The sequence below is a fragment of the Leopardus geoffroyi genome, chromosome B3 (assembly GCF_018350155.1).
Source record: "Leopardus geoffroyi isolate Oge1 chromosome B3, O.geoffroyi_Oge1_pat1.0, whole genome shotgun sequence".
Taxonomy (NCBI): Eukaryota; Metazoa; Chordata; class Mammalia; order Carnivora; family Felidae; genus Leopardus; species Leopardus geoffroyi.
Genome location: NC_059337.1, coordinates 113,400,994 through 113,420,891, shown reverse-complemented (window position 1 = coordinate 113,420,891; position 19,898 = coordinate 113,400,994). Strand labels below are relative to the sequence as shown.

General features: G+C 36.4%; 1 protein-coding gene and 1 non-coding gene across 6 annotated transcripts in view; both read right to left on the bottom strand.

Annotated features, from left to right (window-relative positions):
• Positions 1 to 60: 60 nt before the first annotated feature.
• The window catches only part of PALS1 (protein associated with LIN7 1, MAGUK p55 family member), a 94,510-nt gene continuing 74,672 nt past the window's right edge, over positions 61 to 19,898 (bottom strand). For all 5 annotated transcript variants that reach the window (XM_045451322.1, XM_045451325.1, XM_045451323.1 and 2 more), the window contains exons 9-14: positions 15,674 to 15,745; positions 15,251 to 15,322; positions 12,887 to 13,054; positions 11,766 to 11,968; positions 10,406 to 10,516; positions 61 to 2,922 (exon numbers count right to left, since the gene is read on the bottom strand). In XM_045451322.1, the coding sequence (XP_045307278.1) occupies positions 2,746 to 2,922; positions 10,406 to 10,516; positions 11,766 to 11,968; positions 12,887 to 13,054; positions 15,251 to 15,322; positions 15,674 to 15,745 (803 nt within the window). In that variant the 3' untranslated portion in view covers positions 61 to 2,745. The remainder of the gene's footprint in view (positions 2,923 to 10,405; positions 10,517 to 11,765; positions 11,969 to 12,886; positions 13,055 to 15,250; positions 15,323 to 15,673; positions 15,746 to 19,898) is intronic.
• LOC123584503 lies at positions 8,612 to 8,718 on the bottom strand. The gene has a single exon (XR_006705471.1). It is a non-coding gene; the product is annotated as a U6 spliceosomal RNA (small nuclear RNA).

Here is a 19,898-nt window from a genome sequence, read left to right as displayed (position 1 = left end):
CAGGGTGGTTACGTGAGTTGAAACCTCGAATAGTGGACATAAACACAACTTACTCAATGGTTTTATTTGAAATATAATTTTACTTTTGTTTTTACAAGACAGTGTGCAGTAGGACAACTCAATAAGAGTGCAGATACAAGATAAGAGTACAAAGGAGGATTAACAATAGATGTCAAGAATGGTTACCTTTTATTAAGGCTAAATCCCTGGTTTATATTTTCCATACACATTCAGAAAATTACATTCAAATTATTCCTTATCAATATTCCTTAGGCCATAAGGAAAAAAAATCCAGACATTACATTTTTCATATAAAGCAAATCTGAATTAGTGTTAAGTACTGTTTTCCTTTCCAGTTGTTGTGACTTGTGAAAATTTAGCAAAGGAAGAGATTTCCTTATTTGAACTAATAGGCATTTTTGTAGCTATTGATACCATTCTATAAGTGGATAAGACCTCTCCCACACTGGAGTCGCCAATCAGAACCATAAGGGACAGGAAATGAACTGTGGCCAGAGCAGTTGGACAACTGGGTGTATAGCAAGGTTTTTTTCTTTTTTAAGGAAGTCAAAAACAACTAAGTTTTCACTTTGTGTAGGGGGATGCTGTGTTGAATATCAACACAATACATCCATGTTACTGGGACTGAAAAAAGTTTGGGATGTGAACATTTCTATCCCTCTACCAGTGCTAATGAGATCTATAGGACTTCACTGACCCTCAAAAAGTATACTTTGACATGGCATGTGCCTTGGTAGGAGATTTGCTTTTAAAGCCTGCAGGCTTAGGAACTGGCACAAGAGCTACTTAAACTGCCACCATTTTAGATGCTAGGGCTGAAAACAGTTTTATGAAAAGCAGCTCAAAAAACTCCACTGTCTACCATAGACTACTTTCGCCTAAGGAATGAAAGGTAAACTGGAGAACTGAAGAGTTAAGTGCTAATATTCCTTGGTTTTCACTGCCCGAAGCTGGAGTGTTTCAGACCTGAAAAATAGTATGTGTGGCATTCCTTCCCTTAACCCAGGAATGTTACTTTCAAGATAACCTTTCCTTAGGAAGAATTTCCACATAAGACACATTGCAGCCAACTTCAAGGCCATGCAAATTTGAACAGAGAACGGCAACATAAACTATCTACATTTGTTCAAATAAAATTACACAGAAATCAAATACATACACGACACCAAGAAAAACACCTTAAAAACAATTGCTTATGTTAAATTAAGTGACAACTCCATGTTATTCCAGTGTTTAGCTTTGGGAACAGGAAATGCTGTAGCTAAAATCATCATAAAAATAAAATCAAGACATTCACATTTGAGGTCATTTGACACACATCACACCATCCCTAAAGGCTTGAAAAGACTACAAAATAACTTTCCATGCCAATTACAGAAGTTAAAATTTAAAGCTACAGCTATAGAGATAGTATGAAAATCCCATTAGCTTAAACATTTATGGTGTAGCAAGCTGCTGCATTCTGGTCATAAGAGGCAGAACGTGATAGGATAAAAACCTGTTTCTATATGCTTAACCCCCCACCCCCCCAAGATCTTTTCCTACAATGTTCAAATGACTTTCAGGTCATCCTTTCCTTGTGATCTCAAAGTCAATTGTTCTAGCATTTCCCCTTGGATATAATTTTATTCCAATGCTGAATGAGTGTTATCAATAACCATTTGTCAATCTATTAAATATCAGTATACAGTACAGCAGCTATATTCATCACAGAATTCCAGTTTATTACCTATATGGCATAGTCCTCAAATTCTACTGTGCTCATGTATAAAAATGCAAAAACTGTCGAATGTGCTGTCTTCTCATGTATATGAAAAACTACTTGCATCATGAGGAAGAAACGATCAACAGTTTATGACCATCTGCCATTCATAAGTGTAACTTATACATTCTATTGTACTATACAGATTAAAGAAAGCAAGGTTATAGAATCAGTTGTGACAGTTTTAAAAAGATCAGCATATGCTCTGTAAGTTTAACTAGATCAGAATCTGTTGAATGTGCAGTGAAATCTGATCCACAAAGTAGCTAAAAAACTGATGTTTCTAACGGAATGTTTTAAGAATTAAAAGACACACAAATGAATTCAAGCCTAACAGAGTAGCTTGAGACCAAAGTGGCACCATTTTTCTTTTCAGGAAAACACATTTTTTAAAGTATCTCTGCACCCAGTGTGGTGCTCCAGAGATCAACAGTCTCATGTTCCACCAACTGAGCCAGCTAGGAATCCCCAGGAAATGATTTCTGATGACAAAACCAGCCTTCTAACCAAATACTGTCTTGCCCAGTGCACAGAAGCACAGTCCCCATCCCCCCAATTCCCACAAAGTCCTTTAACTGTTAAATAGCATCAATATTTAGAACTATGCGAGATATGGCCCGTTGGATATAGTCCCACAAGTTTTTCATGGAACTAGGGCCAGGCAGAAAAGATTTAGTTAGGTGAAAACAGAATTAAAGTTTTTACATGGATAAAATGGAACTGGTTGAAAGCTTCCATTTAGAATCCCCAAAGGAGCCAAGAACCTCTGAAGCCATGTATACAGAATAATAACTGCTATGAACAAATTGCCTAAGGGGAATTTCTTCTCCCTAGTTTGAGATCAAAGAATAGCTTATTTGGCCTTCCACCTGTACTCAGGGTCTTGCTGAAGTATCAAGGCTATCTTCCTAGTGGTAGGCTGCCAGATCAGGTCCAATCACGCCACAGAACGGATGTTTCCCTCACCTGAGCCAAGTGGATGGCACCCACTGAGGTTCAGTATCGAGTTTGTTAATTAATCTAAGCAATTCTTGATAGGCTTTATCAAGATCTGAATTCACAATTGCCGTGTCAAAGTAGTGCCCATTGTTCTGCTCCATCTCTCTAGTCTTCTCGATGATTTCTCTCAATTCTTCAGGCTGTAAAAAGAAGACAAAAACAGGTAATTCCGTTAACAAAATAGACGATGAGTCAGAGATGACTCAAGAACAAAAAATGACCTTATATTGCCTGCTATCTCAATATATGCAACTTCAGGAGCTCCTCCTCAACCCTGTTTTGGCCTCAGTGATTTCCTTTGCTCTGGCGTCAATTAGGACTCATACTGAATCATTTGGAATGCAACATAATCTGTTTGTACTGTTACTCAGGTTTTCAAATATTTCTGTCTTACCCACTAGACTAGAGGCTTCAAGAGCAAAGACTGTTACTTTGAATTCCCTACAGACCTTCGTTTTCAAGCATTTTAGGGCATTATAAACTTTCCCTAAAAAATAACATCTTTTGTAATACAGAGTGAACCCTTCCGGTTGAAGCAAGGGTGGTAGGACCCAAAATGCCATCTACTCTTGGCTTAATGAAGAGCCACTGCCCTTTATATCTGTTCGGCAGGGTAAATAAACATCAAGGGAAAAGAAAAGGATCAACAGAGTGGATATCTTTCTATGAAAACATTGGTCAACCCAAGATTTAATAATCTAATAAATGTTTACTTGCCTTTAAACTGCTTCTCTATTTTCAGTACACAAAGGAGGTCTTTAAAGATGCAAAAGAAGTATCCTAAGAAGAGTTTCAGAAATGATACAGAGTAGGCTACTTTAAAATACTGGGTAAAGGAAATAGCTGTTTCGTATAGATGAGCCTTAGAGATAAAGCTAGGTGCAAAACTTCTTCAGAATCCTCTGGATTACCAGGCACATGTGTTCAAGAAAGTAAAACAGCACCCAGATCACCCCTTGTCAATGAAGAGAACTAATTAAACTCAAGTCCAAATGTCTCAGATATAAAAGACACACCAATACTATATTGGACACTCAATGCAAAACAACTTCTATCATTCAACTGGTTGAACTTCTGTAACAGTAGGAAAACCTATTAAAAATAGGACAGCTCTGGCTTGTCCTGCAGCAGTTTCTTGTGTGGCTCTCTAATTTTCATTCTGGAATGTTGTGCATCTGGCTGTGGTACACAGAATCCTTTGTTTCCTAGGGGATTCTACTACACCATGATAACTAAATACACTGTAACATTCTTGCTAAAACTTATTCTACTCAAATCTCAGTATTATTGAAAGAACATTCCAGAACTCAAAACAGAATCTAAATTTCGTGGTGCTAGAGCTGAAATGTAAAACCCTACATCTTACGAAGATTCACATGAACAATCCATCTGTTTTTTCTTTATCAAATTTAAGACATTATTTTGTCCTTTGCCAAAATGGCATCTACCATTTGGTACTTTTAATTTCCTCTTATTTTTCAAATAACAATTTATAACTAAGATGAAACAAAGTGTTTTTGCTCAAAAAGTTTTGGACTGAAAAAACTGGCATAGGAGTTTAGTCCTCTCAGACCCCCATTCTAGCAGGAATTCAGAGTACAATCAGATTAACTGATTATTTACATTCTGCATCCAGGGAGGAACACCATCACTTTCCTGACTGGTCCATGTGGACTTGTTTTTGCTCAATACTTCTATCGTATGAGTGATAAAAAGCACTACTAGAAATACCAAAGGAGATAAAACATAAGTGGAATAAAAAGGCAATCAGATACACCACCCTCTAACATTCTAACCATTACATTTATGGAACATGCACACAGAACTGATGTTGGGTCATAAAAATAAGGCTCAAACATTTTTGAAAGGCTACAATGTTCTTGGACCATAATGGAATTACAAATCAATAAAGTATTTTTTTAAATCTCCAAATTGGTGAAAATTACATTCTTCTAAATAACCCATGTATTAAAGAAAAGGACAAAGGGAATTAGTAATTTCTGACAAGATGATAATGGAAAAATTACCTCAAAATTTGTAGGATGCCATTAAGGAACTGCTTAAAGGGAAATTTATAACTGCCTATTAGAAAAGAAAGATTTTAAAATCTAAGTTTTCTTCAGGAAACTAGAGCAAGTGCAAATTAAAGCCAAAGTAAGTGTAAGTTAATGAAATAAGAGACAGACAATAAAGAAAATTAACAAAGACAAAAGGCCTCTGACTCTGTTCTTTTTCTAAAGTGTTTGGTTATTCTTTTTAATTTCCATATCAACTTTAAAGTCATCTTTTCAGAAAATTTTTTTTTCATGTTTATTTTTGAGAGAGAGAGTGTGAGCAGGAGAGGGGCAGAGAAAGAGGAAGACACAGAATCCGAAGCAGGCTCCAGGCTCTGAGCTGTCAGCACGGAGCCCAATTCAGGGCTTGAACCCACGAACCGTGAGATCATGACCTGAGCCAAAGTCAGATGCTTAACCAACTGAAGCCACCCAGGTGCCCCTGAAATCATCTTTTCAATTTCACAGAAACATCTGGGATTTTCTTTTTTGATTACACTTTTCTTGAGATACAATTCATTTATAATTCACCCATTTTAAATTTTTTTTTTTTCAACGTTTATTTATTTTTGGGACAGAGAGAGACAAAGCATGAACGGGGGAGGGGCAGAGAGAGAGAGGGAGACACAGAATCGGAAACAGGCTCCAGGCTCTGAGCCATCAGCCCAGAGCCTGACGCGGGGCTCGAACTCACGGACCGCGAGATCGTGACCTGGCTGAAGTCGGACGCTTAACCGACTGCGCCACCCAGGTGCCCTTATAATTCACCCATTTTAAAATGAATGATTCAATCGTTTTTAGTATAGTCACAGAGTTCTGCATTCAACAGCACAATTTTAGAATATTTTCATCATCCTCCCACCCCAGCCAAAAAATCCATACCCCTAGGCAGCCACTCTCCATTGTCTCCCAACCCCCAGCCCTAGGCAACCACTAATCTACTTTAGGTCCCTATAGGTTTGCCATAAAATGTAATCATACAACATGTAGTTTTGTGACTGGCTTCTCTCACTTATAATGTTTTCGAGGTTCATCCATGATGCACCATGTAGGAATACTTCATTCCTTTTTCTGACTTTTTTTTGAAACTTCTAAATAAAACTGCAGTAATCAAGACTGTGTAATTAGCATAAATACAGCATGGAGTCCAGAAATAATCCTACCCCACTCTCCACTATATATTTGGCCAGGTGATTTTTTAAAAACATGCCAATTGAATTCAATGGGAAAAAGGACGGTCTTTTTCAAGAAATGATGCTAGAGCAACTGAACATCCACATGTGATTAAAAAAAATAATAAAAACAAAAACCACCAAACCAACACCATCCTTACTTCATACTAAAACAGACATTTTAGAGATTGTAGACCTAAGAGTAAAAGCCAAATACAAGAAAGCTATTGCAAGAAAACATAGGATAAAATCTTTATAATCTTGGAAGTAGGCAAATATTTTTAGACAGTATGCAAAAATCATTAAAAGAAAAATGAAAAAGTGTGCTTCTTTAAAATTAAAAATATTTTGAGAAAATATTTCCAGAATATATAAAAAAAAATTTACAACTCAATAAAACCACCAATTTAAAAAATAAGACATTTCACAAAAGAATATACTTAAATAACCACATGAAAAAATACTATCATTAGTCATCAGGAAAATGCAAATGAAAACCTTAATGATACTTCACACTTATTAGAATGGCAAAAGTTGTTGACAAACCAACAAAAGCGAAAGCTGGTAAGGATGTGAAGCAAATGGAACCAAAGTGGGAGCAAGTGGAACCAAACTGTTTTAAAAGAGCTTTACAACTTTATACAGTTAAAATATACACTCACCATTTGATCCAGCAATTCAAAAAAACCCAAAAACATCCACGTCCACCAAAAGACTGAATATTTCGAGCTGCTTTAATCCCACCAGCTCAAAACTGGAAACAACCCAAATGGTTTTTAACTGATGAATGAACCAACTGTGATATATTTAGCTCATGGTATACGACTCAGCAATATGTAGGTATGAACTGTTAGATGCAACACTGATAAATCTCAGTAACACTATGCTAATCAAAAGCCAGATGCAAACTTAAATATACACTATGGTTCCACTTAAATGAACTGCTAGAACAGACAAATCCACAGTCACAGAAAGGAAATTAGTGGTTGCCTAGGGAAGAATGGAGGGGTATTAACTTCAGAGAAGCATGGGGGCACCTGGGTAGCTCAAGTAAAAATCTTGTGGTTGTGGGATGGAGCCCCACATTGGGCTCTATGCTGAGCATGGAGCCTGCTTGGGATTCTGTCTCCCTCCCACCCCTTCTCTTTCAGAATAATAAACCTTTTTATTTTTAATTTATATAAAGAAGCAGGAGAGAATTTTCTAAAGTGATGAAAATGTTCTAAATCTTGACTGGCATGGCAGTGACACAGCTATACATTTTGCCAAAACTCAATGAATTATACAGGTAAAATATATAAAATAATTTCAATAAAGTTAATTTTTAAAAATTAGAAATTTCACGGGGCGCCTGGGTGGCTCAGTCGGTTAAGCGTCCGACTTCGGCTCAGGTCATGATCTCACGGTCCGTGAGTTCGAGCCCCGCGTCAGGCTCTGGGCTGACAGCTCAGAGCCTGGAGCCTGTTTCCGATTCTGTGTCTCCCTCTCTCTCTGCCCCTCCCCCGTTCATGCTCTGTCTCTCTCTGTCTCAAAAATAAAAATACACATTTAAAAAAAAAAAATAATAAAATAAAAAAAAATAAAAATTAGAAATTTCTCATTAGAAAATCAAGCATACTGTAAACTAGTAAAACATCTTGGTCCTGATTAAGTTCTTCATTTAAAAATACGTATAATTGGTATCATTCTAGACCTTACTCAATTTGGGATAGCTAATTCAAAATAAATAATAGGATAAATAATCCCATGAGAGCACTCCAGACGACCAACCCAAAGAAGGTTGCCTAACATGTTCTGGAATGGTATACAGATAGCCCTTTGCACAATACTGAATCCTTGGAGAAGAAAAAACTAACAAAAAAGTTAAATGTGCACATTAGAAAATTGAAAAATTAGACTGAACAAGTAGGATGAAGTCCACTCTCGTCCTTAATATCCAGCCTTTTCCTTAAACAACCATGGTATTTCTTCTGGTCTACCAAAGTAATTACTGGGCACTAAGTTTCACAGAGTATCAGTTTTGTTTTCTTTATTGTGACCCCCTCAAGAACAGCCAGTGACCATGTCTCATTTTTTTGGGTATCATCCCAAGTGCTAAGAACAACAGATACTTTGACTCTATTAATTAATGAACTTAACAATTATGTTGCAAAAACTGAAAAAAGGGTGAAACACTACTTTAACCAGATAGCCTACTTCAACCAGATTGCCTAAAGAAAGCAACCAGAATTACGCTCATCATGTAGGATGAGAAAGTCCTTGATTGTCTATAGCCTAAGACACTGAAAAATATGACCTTCACATACAGATTGAATAAGAAACATAAGCAGACCAAGAACGGGAAAAGATATTATCTTGGTGAGGAAGAAAGAGGGCTGGTGGCTATGGTGTATAGCCAAGAATCAGGAAAGGAGTGATGTTATGCTTTTAATGACTTTTTTTTTTTTTAATAAATGTTAAAAAAATTTTTTTTTTCAATATATGAAGTTTATTGTCAAATTGGTTTCCATACAACACCCAGTGCTCATCCCAAAAGGTGCCCTCAATACCCATCAACCACCCTCCCCACCCTCCCACCCCCCATCAACCCTCAGTTTGTTCTAAAAAATATGGAATGCTTCACGAATCTGCGTGTCATCCTTGCACAGGGGCCATGCTAATCTTCTCTGTATCGTTCCAATTTTACTATGCGTGCTGCCGAAGCGAGCACGCTTTTAGTGACTTTTAAGAATCTTATAAAAAAGCGTGACGATGTGTGTTCATGTTTTTTTTTTTTTTTAATTTTTTTTTTTTAACGTTTATTTATTTTTGAGACAGAGAGAGACACAGCATGAACGGGGGAGGGGCAGAGAGAGAGGGAGACACAGAATCGGAAGCAGGCTCCAGGCTCTGAGCCATCAGCCCAGAGCCCGACGCGGGGCTCGAACTCGGGGACCGCGAGATCGTGACCCGAGCTGAAGTCGGACGCTCAACCGACTGAGCCACCCAGGCGCCCCTTTTTGTTTTTTGAGAGAGGGCACAAGTGAGTGAAGAGCAGAGAGAGAGAGAGACAGAGAGAAAGAGAGAGAAGCGGGGCTCGCCAGCGGCTTGTGTTTTTTACCTGAAGCAGGACACAAGCTCATCTGACATGGGACTTGCACTCACCAACTATGAGATCATGACCTGAGCTCAAGTCATATGCTTAACGACTGAGCCACCCAGGCACCCTGTTTATGGTTTTTAAGGAGATTTAGAGAGAACAAATGAAATGAGGAGACCTAAATGATTCCTCTGTAAAACAGAAATATTTAAGATATCTGGGGCATCTGAGTGGCTCATCAGTAGAGCATTTGACTTTGGCTCAGGTCATGATCTCATGGTTCCCTGAGTTTGAGCCCCCCATCAGGCTCTCTACTGTCAGCACAGAGCCCGCTTTGGATCCTCTGTCCCCTTTCTTTTTGTCCCTCCCCCACTCACACACCCTCTCTCTCAAAAATAAGCATTAAAAAAAAGCGGGGGGTGGGGAGTGCCTGGGTGGCTCAGCTGAGGTCATGATCTCACACAACTTGTGGGTTCGAGCCCTGTGTCAGGCTCTGTGCTGACAGTGTGGGGCCTGCCTGGGATTCTGTATCCCTGTCTCTCTCTGCCCCTCCACCCTCATGCTCGCTCACTTTCTCTCAGAAATAAACATTAAAAAATAAAAAATTAGAAAAAATTTTTTTAAAAATCAGCAAAAAACAAGGGAAAGTACTTGTTACTTTGATATAGTAAGTCACTTGACAGTTTTCATTTCACATATTTAAACAAAGTCAATGCTTTCTGATTAAGTACATCAGTATAGTTTTGTTACTAACAATGTTTAGTAAAATGTGAACTACCTCAACCATGTCCAGCATCTAAAATAATTAAAAAAAATTTTTCCGTTTCAGGTCATTTGAGAAGACCAAAGGGAGAAGGCAAATAGAACATAAATTTCAATGAGAAAAAAGAGAAAAAAGAAGAGAAAATCAAGAGCACTCAAGTCGGCTCCCCACATATACAGAGTATCTAACAAAGAAAAATGGGTAATCCCTAAGAATCTGCTGAGCACTTTTTTCTTTGGGGGTAGAAAGCAGGGAGGTCACATAATCTCTATTGGAAATAACATGGACCCATGTAAAGAAGGTTAAGGAATACCAAGAGTAACCACACATTTGGGATAACAATAGAGACTGTGTGGGGAACAACAAGGGAAGTCCCTGCTTTGGAGAGCTGTCACAGTCCAGCCAGAAGCAACAACAGAAATTTTGGGAAAAGTGACAGGGCTCAAAGAATAATCAGTTTGAAAGCTTAAGCCGATGTAGCTTTTAAGCACTTGTGACATATTAGGTCATGACTCTTTCATGTTTACTTTCAGTGGAACAGTACAACATTATTACCTTTGGATTCTTGCCTTCCTTGGCCAATAATGCACGAAGTCTCTCTTGTGAAGGGGGTGCAATGAAGATAATATAAGGTTTCAAGTCTGAATTCCGGAGAGTCTTCAATGACTATTAAAAAAAAAATATTTTGGATCTTTATAATAATTTTCATCATTTATTTGCTTCCCAGTAATATACTTCAAATAATAATATCATTTAAAAAAAAAACAACATTGCCTATGTTTCCAAACATCTTTGTAACAATTCACAATATTTTAAGATCCTACCATTCACTGTAAGAATATATTATGTACCTATGCAACACACACACACAAATTAGCTTGCCCTGTTTATATAATGAAATAAAAATGACACTGAAGGTATACAACTATGTGATGCTAAAATATCCTCTAATAAGATCACATAAAGATTATAAATAACCATATTCAAATTCCATTTTGGAGGAAGTAGAAATAAGCAGTAATGTTATTGGGTGCTGGGATCTAAATACAAGCAGAATATCAAGAAAAATTTCACACACATATATAAAAAGAAGTTCTGGAAAAGTACACCCAAGAAAAAGCAGACTGAATTAGGAGATTGGTTTTCACCCTGCCTTTGCCACTGCATGACTGTGTGTTCCTCAACTGAAGCACACTGTCTAAACAGGGATTACAGGAACATGCTTTTTCTATCTAATAACATTATTAAGGCAATACGCTTTAACTACCCTAAGTTCTTTGATAAATGTTTTCACCCAATTTAATATTAAAGAATTCTGAAGGCATTTAGTGAAAGCATTTATACTTCTTTAAAATGTTTTTAATGTTTATTTATTTTTGACAGAGACAGAGACAACAGTGTGAGCAGGGAAGGGGCAGAGAGGGAGACACAGAATCTGAAGCAGGCTCCAGGCTCTGAGCTCCAAGCTGTCAGCCCAGAGCCCGATTTGGGGCTTGAACCCAAGAACCGCAACCGCAAGATCATGACCTGACCTGAGCTGAAGTTGGACGCTTAACTGACTGAGCCATGAGGTGCCCGCATTTATACTTTTCTTTTTTGTTTTTTTACATTTATTTTTGAGACAGAGAGAGACAGAGCCCAAGTGGGGGAGGGGCAGAGAGAGAAGGAGACAGAATCCGAAGCAGGCTCCAGGCTCTGAGCTGTCAGCACAGAGCCCGACGCAGGGCTCCAACTCACAAACCATGAGATCATGACCTGAGCCAAAGTCAGGCACTTACCCGACTGAGCCACCCAGGTGCGCCCCTGTATTTTTCTTAAATCAAATGTTTATAATTGAAATAGTAGAGACTAAGTTCTTTTGTCCACTAAAAAAACAGATGACCAGTGGAAAAAATAGTATGAGAACTTTATTTACCTGTGTACGAAGACTTAAAAGACATATTTTGCCAGAGTTGATCACTTGCCGTACAGAATCTATGCTGGTTCCATACAGATTCTTCTCAAATTCACCATGTTCAATGAACTTTCCAGCTGCTATGTCTGCCTCAAATGCTTGCCGTGAAACAAAGTGGTAATCTCTACCAGCTACTTCGTGGTCTCGCCTACTCCGAGTTGTATCTAGGCAAACAAAATCAGGTAAAAATAACGGGCACGGATCAGAGTAAAGATGGGGGATATTTCTGCTAGTCAGGAAAAATTTTAATTTTGTAATACAGAGGAAATGTAAAATGACGAACTGAGGTAATGTTAAGAGCCCATGTGTTTAACACTGACTGGTTTTATTTCTAGACTGAGAAATGAACAAAAACGTGGTTTTAGTATCTTAATAATAGTTACATTTAATTGCCGTAACACATTTTATGCTTACACTTTAAATTGCTTCTTGCATTTAAACACTACCATTTTTTTCCTAAAGTTTATTTCCATAAGATTAGGCACTGTGTTTTATTCACTTACTTACCTATTTATTATTTACTTATACTATTTAATTTTAAGATACAGCTTTTTTTTAAACGTTTATTCATTTTTGAGAGAGACAGAGCACGAGTAGGGGAGGGGCAGAGAGAGGAGACACAGAATCCAAAGCAGGCTCCAGGCTCTGAGTTGTCAGCATAGAGCCCGATGTAGGGCAAGATCATGACCTGAGCCGAAGTCAGACACTTAACCAACTGAGCCACCCAGGCGCCCCTAGGTACTATAAAATCTTTAAACAGAACTTCTGTGTTCAGACATTCGGTCTACATTTCTATCTTCTGCATCAGTTTAAAAAACAGAAGCTGATTCCATATTGAATAGGGAATCGTAAGAAACCCAAATTGAAATTCATTTAGAAAGTAATTAGTACCACAGGAAAAATGGAAATTTCTCAATAATGACTATCTTGAGTTACATATTCTCAAAAGATTTGATTAAAACAAAGTTGCTCTTTTCTGGGCAAAACTATTTTTGATGAACTGGATGAAAAATTTCCCTCCAGTTAGGTTCTAAGATAGAAAATTGAAAAGCACAGGAAAATGAGAATGCATCCAAACTTACGAGGAACCGCAGATGCAAAGCGGTCTTTTTCCTTGTTCATGAGCCTCTGACGCAATTCATTCTGGCCACAGTTCTGTGGACCAATCAGAATGATAGGTCTTTTCCTATTTGCTGGCTGATGATAAAGTGACATTTCCTCATAAGTTAAGATCTCTTCATTGTCATAATCTTTGAAAAAGAAAAAGTTAAGCCCTTCAGATAGAATTATTGCCATGTAATAAAAATGTACTCAAATTTTCCAAAAAATTGGAGAGAAGACACTTTATTATCATTAAAAATGCTTAGCTTTTGGATCAAGATAGTAATAACTGGGTAGGATTATATGAATATTTTCCAATGTGAGTATATACTTCCCAGGATACTACGAAAATAAATCAGACAATATACTGATCCTCTGGAAGTGTTTACTGCTCCTTATGCTTCATAGTTTGAATGTTTTAATACAATATAATTACACTCCTTCTTATGTAAAATAACTAGTTTGCAGCCAATACTCTGTCAGAGGGTGGGCACCAGGGGATAAACTAATGAGAATATTATCTGCCAGTTTTGTAAAATGGAGATAAGAGGGTTGGTTTAAGGATCAGACACAATATATATGCTGAGCACAACACCTGGCACTGACAAACATTTACAAATAGTAGCTACAACTAGTGTTATCAGAGAAAGTAGGGATACTTTTCTGTGATTATATAACTTGAAATCAGGTCATATGTGTGCTATCCAAACTTGGAATACTAACTTGAGGTCACGATTCAAGATGTATAAATTGTGAAAGGTGGGGTAACATTCCTAAAGACCATAACCCAGATGAAATCAGAGCTGTCAAGTGGTAAGAACAAAGGCAGAGAACTAGCAGCCTGCTATCTTCTCACTCCTGTTCTCACTCCCTGACGGGGAAAGAGCATCAGATATATGGTCACACTCGGCTGTAAGTTCCACGGGGTCAGGCAATCATTTTAGTCTTGCCAGTGCTTTGCACAGAGTGCAGAGTAGGAACCCAAACTGTCTAGATTCGAGCTCAACTATATATGCTTTAAGAACTAAAGCAGATTTTTAATATTTGAACTTCAATTTGTTAATCTGTAATCTCAAGGAATTTATTGTGAGACCTAAATGGATGAAAGTATCTAAAGTATATAGTTACTACCCCTGGAATAGAATGGTTATTATAAATGATAGTTATTATTGTAGAAATATAATTCCTGCCTTTCCCAAAATACTTTACACTCTGAAAAATCTGAGTTCTTCCTTCTAACATGTACAATCAGACTGTGGCAGCATTTTTATTTATGAAGACTTAGTTTATAAATCTGTAAGCTTCAGATATGCAGGTTTTCTATAATAGCTGTTAGAGCTGAACCAATTTAGTATGTTTCAAAAGATGCAGAAACATATATTACTTACCCAAATATAGAGCAAAGGATTAAAAATTCAATAAATCTTAATTACATAGTGATTTAATTAGCATTATGGATATTTATTTTGGGAAAAAAATTTTTATTAAAGTAGACTGAATCTCTTTTAAATAGAATTTTTCAATAACCTATAGTATTTTATTTTTGTGTTTAATTTGTGCTACCTAAAAAAAAAAAAAACAACTCAAGATATTGAGAGAATAATAAGCCTTATAAATTGTATAAGAAGTTAAGGAGTGCCTTTGCTTTATTATTTGGCTTGTTTCTGACATGAAGCAAAGCAGGGGGAGAAAATTCTAATAAATGTTAAGGACCAATGAAGAAGGTAATGAAAAGCAGTAAATGAGGTTGGGTTTATAAAAACTGAATGTGGAAACTGCCGAACTAAGGTAGTTGGTGCCTAATAGTCAACAGCCATCACTCAGGTCCAGCAGACTGCTGTCACTTGTGAACACAAACCCTGTGTTACTAGAGCCTTTGATGTGTAGAGAAGCTACACTTAAATTTTTTTTTTTTAAATCTTAGTAATAAAACAAAACAAAAACACTCTCCTTTTGTGCCTGACTCAGCCAACAGGTAGCAGGCTCTGTGGAAGGATTGTCTTGGTGACATGAGTTACTGTAAACAAAATACTAATTTGGAGGCATGTATTAATTTTGCAAAGAATTTAAGTAGGAAAAACAGGAATCTATCAAACACTACATAATGCTAAATTGTACTTTAATTTTTATGCCAGTTTTTCTCTAAACTCAAAACACTGCATTACTCATAGGATTCCAAAAGAAAATAATTTCTGCTAAACGACTTTCTTAACCACATGTTACATTAAGAAGCAAAATAGGACTAATAGTATAACTCCCTAAAAATAGCAGTTTAATTTCTTTCAAGTGTTAGATATAGACCTCTTTGAGATGTAAATCCAGCTATATCTTAGAGGAGAACTCACCATCATTTTTATTTGCATTATATAAAACCTTTTTCCTCTTCTTTTTATTCTTCTTTGCACACCATAGTTTTCCTGTTGAACAATCAGAAACAACTATAAATGTGGTACTTGTTTCCTTGAATAAAGCTATGTATTTCAAACTGAAGAACTGAAATAGTTTTCCATTGAAATTTATAAACACATATTACATTGTTCACAGAACTATTTTTCAGGGAAACAGTTACAATTTTCCATTAGTCTCACATCACAGACACTTTTTAATACTTAAATCTTGTCCTTCATTTAGAGTCCTAAGATAATCAGTTTTGCTGCTCATATCACTCTTACCATGAATACATCTTTCTTGACAGTTCTAACTGATTTAAACAGTTCAGATGGAGACCCAAGAAACCTCTCATTAATGTCAAATATTAAGTGTCCAACCTGATTTTTCTGGCTCCTTATCTTCCTCTATGGTTTGCTTCATAGCTTCCCTTTGCTGCTGAAAGCTTTTCCCTTAGTAGCAGAAAGAAAATAATTAGTATAATTAAATTAGTATAATTTAAGACAAAAGAATAGAAGGGTTTTTGTTTTTTTAATCAAGGGGAAAACACCAGAAGTAACTCTTCACTTATATTCCTTTTTTTGGTTATGGTAACCTTCTTTTAATTTTTTTTTTTTTTTCCGTTTATTTATTTTTGGGACAGAGACAGAGCATGAACGGGGGAGGGGCAGAGAGAGAGGGAGACACAGAATCGGAAATAGGCTCCAGGCTCTGAGCCATCAGCCCAGAGCCTGACGCGGGGCTTGAACTCACGGACCGCGAGATCGTGACCTGGCTGAAGTCGGACGCTTAACCGACTGCGCCACCCAGGCGCCCCGGTAACCTTCTTTTAATATAAACATATAAACCACAAAAGAAACAAACAGGCAACAATAATACAATCCATTATAAGATGTTTCTAATATGTCAAACACTAATGTTGGACTATGATCAAATGTAAATTAGAGGGTACATTATTTAATGGTAAGACACGTATTTTTTTTTTTTAATTTTTTTTTTCAACGTTTATTTATTTTTGGGACAGAGAGAAACAGAGCATGAACGGGGGAGGGGCAGAGAGAGAGGGAGACACAGAATCGGAAACAGGCTCCAGGCTCTGAGCCATCAGCCTGACGCAGGGCTCGAACTCACGGACCGCAAGATCGTGACCTGGCTGAAGTCGGACGCTTAACCGACTGCGCCACCCAGGCGCCCCAAGACACGTATTTTAAAAAGTTCTTGTGAATTCCCCTCCGTGGTCTCAGTCTAAGAGATGGATTGTGACAAACAGTTTTCCTTTTCACTCTCTTTTCCTCAACATGCAATTTTCAACAAAACTTAAAAGTTGTACTCTCTGTATTCTAGCACACAGTAATGTTTTATGACTAAAAGTATTAACTGGCCTCTTTTCAGCATTATTGTTATCAGTAATAATTACTGATATTTATGCTACATTATAACTGTTTGATTCTTTGGTTCAAGGTTTCTGTGAGTAGGATCAACATTTATTTGCTTTTCAAAGAACCTTCCAGCCCTTACCTCTCTACCCACTTTCCAGTGGTTCTTAGTAATCAAACCAGTTACTATTTATTTCCCTTTCTCATATACAAACAAATGAAAAAACAAAAAATTAGACACAGAAATAACTGGATGGATTCAATCATAAGATATAAATATGTTCTAGAGATTACTGGGTTAACTCCCAAAGAATAGATCGTACTTACTTGACACAAAACTTTATCCAAAACAGAGTCTTTTTAATTTTTCAATTTAACCAACAAGTAGCATTTGGAAAAGGTTTTTCTGAGGGGAGGATCACCATAAAGTAAACTAAAATAGTAGTAGATACCATTTGTTCCCAGTGACGATTTCTTATCAGGCCCCAATTGACAGATTTTTATGCATAACACTGATGTTTTTATGAAGCATTATTTTCTGAATTTACAGGTGAGGTAGCTACACCTCAACGAAATTAAATGATTTACTGAAGACTCAAAAGGAGCAGAATTAGGATTCAAATTCCTATCTCTTACTCTCCAAGACAGTGCTCTTTTCATAGTACTATGAAACCATAACATTTTATTTCCTCTTTTTTATGTTTTCCTCCCTTCAATGGAATTGACTGCTCTTTCTTCTCAATAACTAATAATGTATAATGAGATCAGTTTAATTTTAGATCATGTAGTAAAGAATCTGTGATACATATGGAAGACACCAGGCTATGTGCTGAGGGTACAAAGACATGAAACTCAGTCTAGCTGGCAGAATATATTCCCTTTTAAATCTTCCTGCCATCATATGAGAGTATGTCAGCTATAATTATAAGCCTCCAAATGTTTAAAGTATTAAGTTTCAGCCTCACTATCAACCAATCCTAGGACATGTTTTACTAGAATATAATATCTTATAATAGAAGATAAATAATAAACCAGTGTTAGAAAATTTAATAGTTCAATTTTTACAAAGCTTTCATTAAGCATTTACTATGTAGAAAGTATTACGTTGGATCTTGGTTCTGGATCATTTAAAATTATCTCAAATTAAATAAATTAATTCCAGGAGGTCACTTTACAAAATTATATGTGAACATTCACCATTTGAATTTAAGATACTACTCAATGTATTCCCTTGCATTTATTCTTCTCAATTCCTTTTTCTTCACATATACATATGTACATATATATGTTTTAATCATTTTTTTACTTCCACCTTTCAGCTACCAATGATACAAATAAATGAAAAACATTTCATTCTAAGTTTTTCCTCTTAGAATTAAGATTTTAATATAGGCGGCTTTCAAAGTTTTTGATTTTCATCTTGTTTTCAGAGATCTACCTTAAAATCAAATGTATTTTTTTTTGAAAGATAAAAGTGGTTTTACTTAAAAAACTTGGACTAGAGTTCAACTTTTTAAATTTTTATATCTAGTTTTTTTTTGTTTGTTTGTTTCAAGCCAAGGATTCTTGGAAATCAATAAGCAAATTCCATCTATGTTGGCATAATCTGCAGAACTCAGTGTATTTCATAAGAACAAAAGCAAAACCATTAATAGTGAGTCTGATACACTCAAGAAGCATTAAAGATAACCAGGTTATCTTCAGGAGCTATACAGACTGCATTCCTAGTAAAAACAAGTAACTATGGTGATGGAAAATTTTAGAGCACTAAAATTTTAAAGTAAGTAAAAAAGAAATAAAAATAAGTATCCGATGTTAACAGATTTAGAAAAAATAAGGAGCAAAATAATTTTGATCAGTTACATATTAAAATGTTTAAAAGCATTATAGTCATGTACTTCTATGGCACATTTTTATAGTACATATGGATGTAGACTGTTGTTATGACAGCAGACATTAATGGAAGGTAGACAATATGACTTCTTAAGAAGTCTTCTAACAAAACCATCATCAAACTCAAACTAAGGTGGGTTCATTTATTTGTCCTATAAAAAAAACCTTGCAAATGATATCACTGAAATCTCCTTGGTGCATCTCTATACTTTTAGAAACTCAATACAATCAGTCAATATACTCTAGTTCTAAATATTTATGGGCTAAGGCTGGCATGATGAGAAGATATCAAATTGATATTTGGCACGAGCACTAAGTAGAACATGATGGCTGCTCAATACCGCAGGATTTCTAGAGGAACATCTCATGTCTGTTACTGTGAAGAATCAAGGGTGTAGCATCATCCCCTGAAGTTAATATAAGAAGCCCATTCCTCATTCCTTGAAATATGACTGAGTATAGACAAAATCTGTTTTCAGCTTTTGGATTTTAAAGCAGACGGTTTGTGGCCTTCTGTGGTTTTATACACATAGACTCAACTGCATGAAAAAGTAACTACATCTGTTTTTAAAGGACATGAAAAAGTGAGTTCTTCTCTGTGAAGCCTTATATTTTAAATATATATTTTTTTAAGTTTATTTGTTTTTAGAAAGAGTGAACAGGGGTGAGGCAGAGAGGGAGAGAGAGAGAATCCCAAGCAGGCTCCACACTGTCAGTGACAGAGCCTGACATGGGGCTTGATCTCACAAACTGTGAGATCATGAACTGAGCCAAAATCAAGAGCCAGATGCTTAACTGACTGAGCCACCCAGATGACCCAAAATGATTTTTTTTTTAATTAAAAAAAAATTTTTTAAAATTTACATCCGAGTTAGTTAGCATATGGTACAACAATGATTTCAGTAGATTCCTTAATGCCCCTTACACATTTAGCCCTTCCCCCCTCCCACAACCCTTCCAGTAACCCTCTGTTTGTTCTCCATATTTAAGTCTCTTATGTTTTGTTCCCCTCCCTGTTTTTATATTATTTTTGCTTCCCTTCCCTTTGTTCATCTGTTCTGTGTCTTAAAGTCCTCACATGAGTGGAGTCATAAGATATTTGTCTTTCTCTAATTTCGCTTAGCATAATACCCTCTAGTTCCATCCACATAGTTGCAAATGGCAAGATTTCATTCTTTTTTATTGCCGAGTAATACTCCATTTTGTGTGTGTGTGTGTGTGTGTGTGTGTGTGTGTGTGTGTGTGTACACACACACACATACCACATCTTCTTTATCCATTCATCCATCGATGGACATTTGGGCTCTTTCCAAAATGTTCTTTTAAATATGTACTT